Source organism: Ctenopharyngodon idella, chromosome 2 (assembly GCF_019924925.1).
Source record: "Ctenopharyngodon idella isolate HZGC_01 chromosome 2, HZGC01, whole genome shotgun sequence".
Taxonomy (NCBI): domain Eukaryota; kingdom Metazoa; phylum Chordata; class Actinopteri; order Cypriniformes; family Xenocyprididae; genus Ctenopharyngodon; species Ctenopharyngodon idella.
Window position 1 is genome coordinate 34077368 of NC_067221.1, and position 12236 is coordinate 34089603.

The window sequence follows — 12236 nt, forward strand, 5'->3', positions numbered from 1 at the left end:
CTGCACTGTGGAATCCAAGAAAAGAACCAAAAGAAAACTGTACAGCATTAATTCAGAATGATAGGAAGGCGGGATATATCATATTTATCTAGTGATCTGCTACAGTTCTTCATGGTTTATTCTGGGAAAACTGGCCTCATGGTTTGCATTAAGTCTTTAGAGAAGGCAGTAAGGATGCCATCGTTAATACAGTTCACATGACCTCCGACAGCATATGGCCACTCCAGAACATCTCTGCATCTATTTTAGAATGACAGTCTCATGAGAGAGAATCATGTTGCGCATGGTTGCCCACAGTGTTAGTTATTAAATGCTCTTTGCTTTGGATTCCCTGTGTTAGTGTTGGGAGGGAATTGAAAATGATGATGGATGTTTGTGCTCTGTGTGTGCAGATGTTAACGAATGCACCAAGGCCTCGGCCCAGTCCTGTGGTGAATGCATTCAGGCCGGAGAAAAATGCGGCTGGTGTACAGACGAGGTGAGTTCATACAAAACCATTACAGAAGGAAATGGCTTCTTTTGCAGTGATGTGCATTTAGGGTAAAATGTTATGGGGGAAACCATTTCCTGTGGTTAGATTATTTGTTTATCCAAGTCTGTAGAGGACATCCTGTAATTCTGCAAACAATTCTGTGCTGAAAACCTAAACTTGTATTTGGGAGAGCGAAGTATCCAAAGGATCCAGTGTTCTGAAATGTCTCGAGTGACATCATCTCCTGTCCCACCTTTATTCGCCTGTAGTTGATTATTACCCAGTTTCTTGAGTCATTTCAGTGGATCTTGAGCACATATTTCCCCTTAGTGTTCATGAGTCAGTGTCCTGTGTGATCATGTCTGTTCCTGCCATGTGGAGCAGTTTATGGCAGGACAGGAAACACCAATCATCTCAGACTACATTAGAAAATGGAAGTGTACTATCACTAAACTGCTTGTAATGCAGGGTGGGGGGCTTAAGTTTTGTAAGGAATGTGCCCCCTCTTAATTGTTTCAACAGACACACTGCACATCCTCATCCTGATTAGCCCAACACGGCAACATTGGCTCAACATTGGCTCATGTTTATCTGCTTACCCCCAGGGCATCCAAGATGTAGGTGACTTTGTTTCTTCAGTAGAACACAAATGATGATTTTTAACTCCAACCGTTGCGGTCTGTCAGTCGTATAATGCTTGTCAATGGGAACACCATTTATAAGAGTAAAAAAAAAAACACGCACAGACAAATCCAAATTAAACCCTGCGGCTCGTGACGACACATTGATGTCCTAAGATACGAAACGATCGGTTTGTGCGAGAAATCAGTATTTATATCATTTTTCACCTCTAAAACACCACTATGTCCAACTGCCTTGCGCATCCGGTTGGTGAGGTCTGAACGCGCTCTGACAATGGAAGTGATGTCTCGCACTCATTGAAGTATAAGGTCAAGACATCACTTCCGTCACCAGAACGTGCATTCAGACCTCACCAACCGGATGCGCAAGGCAGTTGGACATAGTGGTGTTTTAGAGGTGAAAAATGATATAAATACTGTTCGGTTTCTCGCACAAACTGATCGTTTTGTGTCTTAGGACACAGTCATCACGAGCCGCAGGGTTTAATTTGGATTTGTCTGTGCGTGATTTTCTGACTCTTATAGATGGAGTTCCTATTGACAAGCATTATACGACTGACAGACGGCAACGGTTGGAGTTAAAAATCATCATTTGTGTTCTACTGAAGAAACAAAGTCACCTATATCTTGGATGCCCTGGGGGTAAGCAAATAAACATCAAATTTTCATTTTTGGGTGAACTATCCCTTTAAGCTATTTTAAAGGCTCCTAATTTTGTTTTGGAGGTCTCCTACAACAGGTTTACATGCATCCAAGGTCAAAAACACAAATTTTCTTAGGCCCTGTTTACACCTGCTATTAAGATGCGTTTTGGTCAATCGGACACATTCCTGTTTACGTCTGGTGTTTTAATCCATCTCTTTTGCTAATTTGCAAATTTCTTTGAGGGGAGGGTCTATCTGTGGATAAATGTATGGGCTTTTTAGGATTGTTCAATCTAATGGACGAAATAAGCTCACGCAATGTACATATGAACGTGAAATGAGAAGACGGACAAACATACGGAGAGCAGCAGCTTTTGTTTCTGCTCTGATAGCTGAAAGAGCACTGTGAGTGAGTGTTAGAAATCAGGAATGGTGAGAGAACATTGTGCTTGGTACATTTTTCTTCTTTAAACCAAACCTAGGTCTTCAGCCGACAAAGCTTAAATCCCGTCTGGCTAGCGCGCTTCCATAATGTTTATGCGTTAAGTCAGTAGGCGGTCTTTTGTAGTTGTTCGAGTGCAATTGACCACATGAGTGTCTACACTACGAAAGCAATCTGGACTAATGTGTTTTCAACTACCTCTGGTAGCTCAAAAAGTTTAGACCCCGTTTACACCTGTATTTAGCATTGTCCACTTGTGATCCGATTGACCAAAATGCATCTTAATACCAGGCGTAAACAGGGCCTCATAATATTCATTTCACATCACCTCTTCAAAAGATCCGGTCTCTCTAAACCCCTCCTTTCTGCGAGCCTACTCTGCTCTGATTGGTCAGATGGCTCAGTCTGTTGTGATTGGTCTACCAGTTACAGGATGTGTCGGAAAGAAACGTCCATTGCCATAACTGAATTTCAGCTCTGGAGGCTTCCTCAGCACTTGATACATTGTGATACGAACAGTAATGTCGGTTTTACCGTAACAATCTGAGCACGAGTCCTCATCCTTTGGAAGTGCATGCAAAGTGGATTTGCTTTCGCAGCACAGAAAACAGTGTCTACGACAGCACAAACCAAACCCTTCTAGGCCTCAGCTACAACTACAGTGTTTGAGGGCGGGTGAACAAAGTAGTTGTTCGCGGGCAGCCAATGAAGACCATAGACGGGCATTATGTAAATTTGTTACAAACCTGCGTAGGTTTGAGCAGGAAGAATTACTGACGACTTGTTTCAGGCAGTTCAGAATTGGTTCTTGCTTTTAGGAGACTTCATTTATCTTGCACTTTGATCTTTTAAACTTTGCAGACTGTTTGCTATTACACACTACATGAAAGGCAATTTCCAAGAAGACACAATAGGGACACTTGAACACATTACCAAGCATGGATATATTGTCTCAAAAGAACACAATTCTCTATACAAGTCCACTCAAAATTGCTTTATCTTTTTGTAGGGTTAAGTACTACTGGTGCTGGAACCACCTGGTACTATTTTTGTTTGATTGTTCATAATCTCTCTCTTTATTTTCTTCTCTTTCCTTTTATTCCCTCACCTCTTTCTGCAGAACTTTCTGAAACAGGGTGAGCAGAAATCCACACGCTGTGATGAGCTTGATGCTCTGATTAAGAAGGGCTGTTCTAATGCCAGCATAGAAAATCCTCGGGGAACAGTTAGAGTCAACAAGAACCAACCTGTAACAAACCGCACAAAGGATGGAGTAAAACTGAAACCAGACCAGATCACCCAGATTCAGCCACAGAAACTCACCCTAGACCTCCGATCAGGTACTGGTTACTCCCACCTCAACTCCTGGAACACTAAAATGATTAAACGATTTAGGCCATCACCTAATAAAGTTGGATGTCAAGTGAAGTGATTGCCTCCTTCTAGAAATGATCAGTTCACTCCCCTGTAAAGCTTCAGTCTAATCCCATTATCTTCTGTCATTCCAACTCAGGTGAAGCTCAGACGTTTCCTCTGAAATTCAAGAGGGCTGAGGATTATCCCATAGATCTCTACTACCTGATGGATCTCAGCTACTCTATGAAAGACGATTTAGAGAATGTCAAAAACCTGGGAACCCAACTGATGAAAAAAATGCAAACAATCACATCTGACTTCAGGATTGGTAAGGAGCCTTAGAGGATCCATGCTGGATTTGTCTTTAATTGTATTATTGAAGTGCAATGTTATTTATGCTGCTCATTTCATAACACTTTCCCTTTTAATGTTTGTTAATGCTTCTAGGTTTCGGCTCCTTTGTGGAGAAAACTGTCATGCCATACATCAGCACGACACCAGCCAAGCTGCTGAACCCCTGTACATCAGACCAGAACTGCACCAGCCCGTTCAGCTATAAAAATGTGCTGAGTCTGACTGAGGATGGATCTCAGTTCAATAACCTTGTTAGCAGGCAGCAGATCTCAGGAAACCTGGACTCACCAGAGGGAGGGTTCGATGCCATCATGCAAGTGGCTGTCTGCGCGGTTTGTCATTTTTTAAATTTATTTTATTAACTTTAAATATATCTACAGTGCCAATAGAAAATCATCATACCCCTTTAAAAATAGTTACTTTATATGTTGTACAGACTGAAATCAAAACCCATTCCAAAAAAAAACTTTTCCAGATTTATTTACAAATTTTGCCTTGAAAAAAAATGACGAAATGTTTGATGAAAAGCAAATACAGCACACCACCTAAAACACAACAAAAGATTAATGGCTGTAATTAAAGCAAAAGATGTCTCTACAAAGTATTAAATAAGGGGACTGATGACTTTTCCAATGCTGTTATTCTAGTTTTTCAGTTTTTTATTAATTTTCGGAAAGGTTGTTTCCACAAAAATATTAAGCAGCAAAAACTGTTTTCAACATTGATAATAAGAAATGTTTCTTGAGCAGCAAATCAGTAAATTAGAATGATTTCTGAAGAATCATGTGACACTGAAGACTGGAGTAATGATGCTGAAAATACAGCTTTGCATCACAGGAATAAATTACATTTTAAAATATGTTCAAATAGAAAATATTTCACAGTGTTATGTTTTTCACTGTTTTTTTTTCCCCACCAAATAAATTCAGCAATTGTAATGCGATTTATTTATTTATTTATTTTTTAATGTTTAATTTGTATTTATTATTTTATTGTACTGTAACCAAGAGTCCTACTGTCTACTGGATAGGTGTGTCCATATCACCAAATAAAGTGAAGTAGCCTCTACTGACTTTTTGGGACTTAAGTTTATGCTTCCTCTTGATTGTGTATCAGAATCAGATCGGCTGGAGGAATGTTACCCGTCTGCTTGTGTTTTCCACGGACGCTGGATTCCACTTTGCTGGAGACGGAAAACTAGGCGGCATCGTGCTTCCTAATGACGGGAAGTGCCATCTGCAGGACAACATGTACACCATGAGCCATTACTATGTAAGTGTGTGTTACACCATGATCCACTACCGTTCTGTATTATCCTCACTGAATATATGTGAAGATGTCTCCTTTTAATCTGTCCCTTTTAGGACTATCCATCCATTGCACATCTTGTTCAAAAATTAAGCGAAAACAACATTCAGACCATTTTTGCAGTAACTAAAGAGTTCCAGCCTGTTTACCAGGTAAAAAAAAAGCCTTTTGTGTCTACATCAATAGCCAAGATCCTGTAACACTCATGGAAATAAAATGCTGCATAGAAAAAAAAACTGGATAAACAGTTTTTTGTTTCATTTACAGGAGCTGAAAAACCTCATTCCAAAGTCAGCTGTGGGCACACTAACCTCTGACTCCAACAACGTGATAGACCTCATTATTGATGCATATAATGTGAGTAGATCACAGGAACTGAGGCTAAAATTCAATTTAGTCAATTTTTTTTGGCTAATTTAGCTTTTTGTTTGTTTTTTGCCAAATTCCTGAAACAATAAATATTTGAAGAAAAAAATTACAAAGCATGTTGACTTGAAAAAACATTGCTTGAAAGTCTATCCTGCATGTGTAAAAATTATATTACATGTCTTTCTCAGTCTCTGTCCTCTGAGGTCATTCTGGAGAACAGCAGGCTGCCTGAAGGTGTGTCCATCTCCTATGTGTCCCACTGCAAGAATGGAGTGAGTGAAAAAGGAGAAAATGGGAGAAAGTGCTCCAACATCTCCATTGGGGATGAGGTGAGAATTATTTCCTTCAGTTGAAAACTTTATGCAGTTGCATCTTTGTTTAATCTAGCATTCAGTGCTTCCCATTGGGTACAATATCCTAAATGGAAACTATCACTGTTACCAGTTACTGGTGCTAAGTCAGACAATCTTTAAGGCCAGTTTACACTAACAAAAAAATAGCGAACATTCTGTTTATTATAAGTGTGCGCTGCAGTTATGCCTTCTGATGCTTAAAATGCTTGAGCTCTTTAAAGCGGTCATATTATACTGTTTTACATTTTCAACTATTTTAAGTGTCATGTTGCTGTTTGAGTGTGAAAAATATCTGCATAGTTACAAAGCACAAAGTCTACTACAAAGGGAGTTATTCCCTATATCAGTTAGCACTTTTTCTGAACTCCCTGAAATGCCTCGGTTGTAGTCTTGAGTTTTCTTCCAGGAACGTACACTTTTTAATATCCTGTTTAAATAATTTCCAACCAAGGCACATTAAAAAAAAAAGGCCTGGTTGAGTTTTAGCGTATTTAAACATGCAGGTTATGTAAGAGGCGTGCGCTTAAAGCGGTTGACCAATCACAACACGCTTGTCCAGCCGACCAATCAGAGCACATTGCTCTTTTCTGAAGGAGGGGCTTCATAGAGACCAAAACTAAACAAAGCATTACTGACAGACTGGAAGAGAGGTGCTGCAACAATGTAAAATATGTGAAAAATAATGTTTATTTTGAACATTCAAGCACGAAAACCTATTCTAGTAGACCCCCAAAACAAAATCAAGACTGCAAAAGGGCATAATATGGCCTCTTTAAAGTCAGGTGGATTCTAATTGGCTGTCAATGTTCATTCATCAGCAGAAAAAATAGTTCTGAAAGTGATTCCGATGATATTGTTTCTCGGTGTCGTTATCATTATAGTTGTGGTGTGGACTGCCGTATTCTTATAGAATTAGAATGATTATTAAAAATTTATAGTTACAGTTGTTGTTATAGTTATGGTCCTTATGTGAACAGGTTTATAGAGAACATTTTTATCTGCTCTTTGTCTTAAAGGATTTAAATTGTGCAGCAACATGATTTAAAAACTGCTAATTAAAATAAAGCAAAATGTGTATTTTGCTCACTGGTGGCTCTTTATCCTTGTGTCATAGGTGACGTTTGAGGTAGCGATCACGGCTAAGGGTTGTCCATCTAATGGCAAGTCAGAGACGATAAAGATCAAGCCACTGGGCTTCACTGAGGAGGTGGAGATCGTCCTCAACTTCATCTGTGAATGTGAGTGTCATAAAGACGGAATCCCAAACAGCCCAGCGTGTCACTTCGGCAACGGTACCCTGGAGTGTGGAGCATGCAGGTGAGTTATATACTGACACTGATGGTATCATCCATACAATCTACACCCTCAACTGGCAGCCCTGATATCGATCTACCTCTGCTTATATTCAGGTGCAATGAGGGACGTATCGGCAGGACTTGTGAATGTAGCAAAGACGAGGTGAGAACAGAAGATCTAGACGCAAACTGCCGCATGGATAACGGCACAGACATCTGCAGCAACAATGGAGACTGTGTTTGTGGGACTTGTGAGTGCAAAAAAAGAGACAACCCAGAGGAGAGATACAGCGGAAAGTTCTGCGAGTGTGACAACTTCAACTGCGACCGCTCCAACAACAAGCTCTGTGGAGGTACGACTACATTTTTCTACATCATCTGTCCAGGGATACACACATACACACAAAATAAACTAAAACCATAACAACATTTTAGTTACTTGAAATACAATATTTACATTAACTGAAATAAAGTAGGATGACATATGTAGGGTAACAGTAAATGATTAAACAGATGAGAAGTTACAAACTAAAAGTGTTTCTCCATCTTTTCAGGTCATGGTCGTTGTGAATGCCGAAAGTGTATCTGTGATGCTAACTACACCGGCAGTGCATGCGACTGCTCTTTGGACACCTCCACCTGTCTGGCCAGTAACAAACAGATCTGTAACGGTCGGGGCACCTGCGAGTGTGGCGTATGTAAATGTTCCGACCCAAAGTTTCAGGGTATAACCTGTGAAATCTGCCCAACGTGCCCTGGAGTTTGTACTGAGCACAAGTGAGTTTTTAACAGAACACTTGCTTGAACAACTGGCTTGTTATGCTCATCTAGCAGCACTAAATATATTCGCCCGTGTTTTTTCCTCACAGGGATTGCGTCCAGTGCCGAGCATTTGGTACTGGTGACAAGAAAGACACATGTGAGAAAGAGTGCGGTGGCTTAAATCTTAAAGTAGTGAAGAAGAAGGAGGATCTTCCTCAGCCCAATGACCAGCCCTACATCAATCACTGCAAAGAGCGGGATGCTAACGACTGTTGGTTCTTCTTCACCTATGCTACCAAGGAAGACGGCACCATGGAGGTCCATGTGGCGGAGGATCTTGGTAAGTGCGGGATGAAATAAGTATCAGTAGTTCTCGATTTAAAAATGTATTTATCTTGTGTCCCATAATGCTTTGTACCTGTGTTCACAGAGTGTCCCTCTGGCCCTGACATCATCCCTATCGTAGCGGGTGTGGTCGCAGGAATCGTTTTGATTGGTTTAGCGCTTCTGCTCATCTGGAAGCTGCTCATGATTATTCATGACCGCAGAGAGTTCGCCAAGTTCGAGAAGGAGAAAATGAATGCTAAGTGGGATGCGGTAAGTTGGAGACAATTTACATTATATTTCATTTTCAAGTATCCGTTTAAAGTTATATTTATTGTCATATCATGTGTAGCCACTTCAGTGGCCTACATGACATGAATATGTAATATTTTCTTAATTTAGGTAGATTTTGTTTTTTTTTGTTTTTTTACACATTTTTAATAAAGCACAGTACAGCTAGTTGTAAGGAGAAATCTGGCCTCATTGTGTGGGGTGTGGCCTCTCTGGCACCAGGGGAGGTCACTGCTGCCACCTGCTGGTCGGTGCTAGCATTGCAGTTAATGAATCCTACAGGATATTGTAGCAACAGACACAGACAGAAGGGCTTGGTGCTTCAAGAACATTTTTCTTTGGCTCTGAGGCTTGTGAAAGTGCATATAGATCTATTTAAAGCGTAGTGCATCAGAGAGAATTACTGCATTAGAAAAACTGTCAATGTTAGCACTTTGTGGTGTCATTTGTCTAACATTTAGAGGTAGAATTATCAAGGGGGTCCTGTATATTAACCCTGACATATTAAAGTATATTAAAGCCTGACATGAAATAATAGTCTGAATTTTTTTATTTTTTTTTTTATAAATAAAACAGTTTAATGAACCTTTTGACAAAATATAAAAGAAAATCTGCAAAAAGTTGCATATGTGTTTTATGTTTTATATCATATTTGATACATCAGGCTTTAATGGCATACAGTCAGAATATGGAGTGGAATTTATATGGCCAAAAAATAAGAGAGCTTGTATTGTAAAAAAAAAAATGAGATCTTTATAACAATATAACAGATTACTTAAATAAAATGCATATAAATATCCATTGTCACTCTATATCTCTCAATAATGTGTCTTATGTTTAAATATTTTAATGATATTTAAATGCTTAGTTTTATGATGAAAGCTCTGTAGTTTTAATTGTGGGTGGCAAAATACAGAGAGATGCACAAATATGTTCCTCAAAAGCCTGATGTATCATATTTGAGAGATACGTTTTTTTTTTTTTTTTTCCCATAAAAAGTGATTTATGGATAATCAAGTAAATCTAAGTTGCTTCAGTCCAGTAAATGTTCATCTTGAAATATTAATAATATTATAAAAGTTATTCATATGTTTACTTTATAAAAATAATTCAAGATTTCACAGCAAAAAGACTTCTGTACCACAACTTGAAGGTGGACATTTTTAGAATGATCTTTACTTGCTAAAAAAGTATGAACAAATTAGAGGCTTTATAAATGTATTGTCATATGCCATTTGCACTGAACCAATCAAAACTGCCAGCTCTTCTGCTTTTTTCTTTCTTCAGTTCTGTTTTTCTCATTCTATCATGTTTTTTTTCTGCTTTTCTCTCTCCAAACCTTTTCTTCTTGTCATATCTAGCAAGAGAACCCAATATACAAGAGTCCCATTAATAAATTCCAGAATCCAAGTTATGGAAATAAGGGCGTCACACTCTGAGTCTGTACTCTTCTTGGCTCCTTGCATGTGCTTTTTCTCCCTCTTTCTGTCTGTTTACCTTTCTGTCACTTTAACATCAACCTCAGACCCATGTATAATGCAGACGGATTGTAAATTGTCATTTGCACTTGCAGTTATTTAATTTAATTCACTAATTATTAGGACATGCCTTTTCTACATTGTGAATGTGTGTTAAAAGGGAGAGTTCACCCAAAAATGAAAAATTCAGTCATCATTTACAAACTTGTATGACTTTAATCTGTGAAACACAAAATTTTGAACTCTGTTTCCAAAGAAAAAAGTCATACAGATTTGGAACGACAAGGAAAAGATGACAGAAATTTCATTTTTGGGTGAACTTTTGATCCCTAAAAGAATAGTTCATACAAAAATGAAGATTTACTCATCCCCAGGCCATTCAAGATGTAGATGAGTTTGTTTTTTTCACCAGAACAGATTTGAAGAAATATGCAGTGAATGGGTGCCGTCAGAATGATGGCTCAAAAACTGCTGATAAAAACATAACAATAATCCACAAGTTATTCACATGACCCCAGTCCATTGATTAACATCTTGTGAAGTCAAAAGTTATGTGTTTGTAAGAAACAAATCCATCATTAAGAAGTTTTTAATGTCAAACTGTTGCTTCCAGATAGTCCTCTATCCATTAAATTGCATTAAATTAAATTAAATTAAAAAGTCATATCATCTGAATCAGAAGAGAAATATGCACAGATCAAGCACAGTTTACAAGCGAAAACAGTCCAAAACAGATCAAAACAAATGTTTGTGGATTTTGATGTGAGAGGACAACCAGGGATGGACTTTTTTTTTTTTTTTTTTTTACTAAAGGAAGCAATATTATTGTTTATGGACTTATGTATTGATGTGTTTTGACCAGAAGCAACGTTTTAAAGTTAAAATGCCTTAAAGTGTAACTTCGCCGATTTTCAACAAGCTTTGTATTGTTAGTGTCTGTAGTATATGTAAATTAACAATGTTTACTCATTCTTCGTGTTGTCTGGATTGAGAAATTTGTTTATTTGTCAGCAAAACTCCACAAATTATACTTCCCCATTTTTTTTTTTTTTGTCCCCGCCCACGGACAGTCGGATCGACAGAGGGTTATTAACAGAACAGTTATTGTAAGGGTAGGTTTATCACTGAAAATTTATATCATAATTTATCTACTCTTTAAACAGCATTATGGTAAAAATGGAACAAAATGGCAACAGCTTTCTTGTACGTGACAGCGTTTTGCTTTTGGGGGCTGGGCGAACCTGACAGAATGGCAGTTTCTTTCAGTCCATTTGACCTAAAATACTTGTTTGCAGTTATCCAGTTTGAAATGGTGATTACAAACACAGAGATTTTTCAGAGTTTCGTTGGCGGCGTTATCTGCATATTTACGATTCTTTCCAGCCTTAAGCCACTGCCTACAATGCGCGGGATCCTTCACTGGAACCCGGAAGTAACACACACCCGCTAAATGTTTACCCATTGAATTCTTTCACCCAGGAAGTCGACACTATTATGACTAAAAGTTTGTATTTGACTCTGGTCAAGCGTATCCATAGCAGACTAGGGAATGGCCTTGGATGGTAACATGCCCAGTGCATTATAGGTGTTGAAATTTTCCTACCTATTTGGCGAATGGGAAGACAACGGCTTTTTTCCTCTGTTTTCTCTAGTCAGGTTGCACCAATTTCAATTTTTGTTTTCACCTATCTACTGTATAGTCAGCCAAGTTTTATTGATAGCCCATTTTGCCAGCAGTGAAGAACCCTTTAGTGACAAATTTGTTTCTTACAAACACACAGCTTTTCACTTTACAATATGTTCATTGATGGACTGGAGTCGTGTGGATTACTGTGATGTTTTTATCAGCTGTTTGAACTCTCATTCTGACGGCATCCATTCACTGCCGAGGATCTATTGGTGAGCAAATGATGTAATGCTAAATTTCTCCAAATTGATTCTGTTGAACAAATAAACTCATCTACATCTTGGATGGCCTGAGGATGAGTATATTTTCACTTCTGGGGTGAACTATTCCTTTAAAGAGCGAGCGTAATACAAAAAAATGTCCAATACTAAACAAACTTTTTACATTGCTGCATATCCAAAATGATTACAAATACAGTGTTTGTGTTTGATTGTGTGCCTTTTGTAATGCTTGCTGGTTT

At 38.6% G+C, this 12236-nt stretch overlaps 1 protein-coding gene across 4 annotated transcripts in view; it reads left to right on the plus strand.

Annotated features, from left to right (window-relative positions):
- LOC127495450 (integrin beta-1) overlaps positions 1-12236 on the plus strand; it is a 49768-nt gene that overhangs the window by 36003 nt on the left and 1529 nt on the right. For 2 of the 4 annotated variants that reach the window (XM_051862321.1, XM_051862313.1), the window contains exons 3-16: positions 393-478; positions 3320-3539; positions 3713-3883; positions 4003-4241; positions 5026-5181; positions 5274-5369; positions 5485-5574; positions 5775-5915; positions 7054-7256; positions 7349-7587; positions 7789-8011; positions 8104-8336; positions 8427-8593; positions 9973-10050. In XM_051862321.1, coding sequence (XP_051718281.1) covers positions 393-478; positions 3320-3539; positions 3713-3883; positions 4003-4241; positions 5026-5181; positions 5274-5369; positions 5485-5574; positions 5775-5915; positions 7054-7256; positions 7349-7587; positions 7789-8011; positions 8104-8336; positions 8427-8593; positions 9973-10050 — 2342 coding nt within the window. The remainder of the gene's footprint in view (positions 1-392; positions 479-3319; positions 3540-3712; positions 3884-4002; positions 4242-5025; positions 5182-5273; positions 5370-5484; positions 5575-5774; positions 5916-7053; positions 7257-7348; positions 7588-7788; positions 8012-8103; positions 8337-8426; positions 8594-9972; positions 10051-12236) is intronic. The other 2 variants (XM_051862329.1, XM_051862339.1) reach the window with 2 other exon arrangements.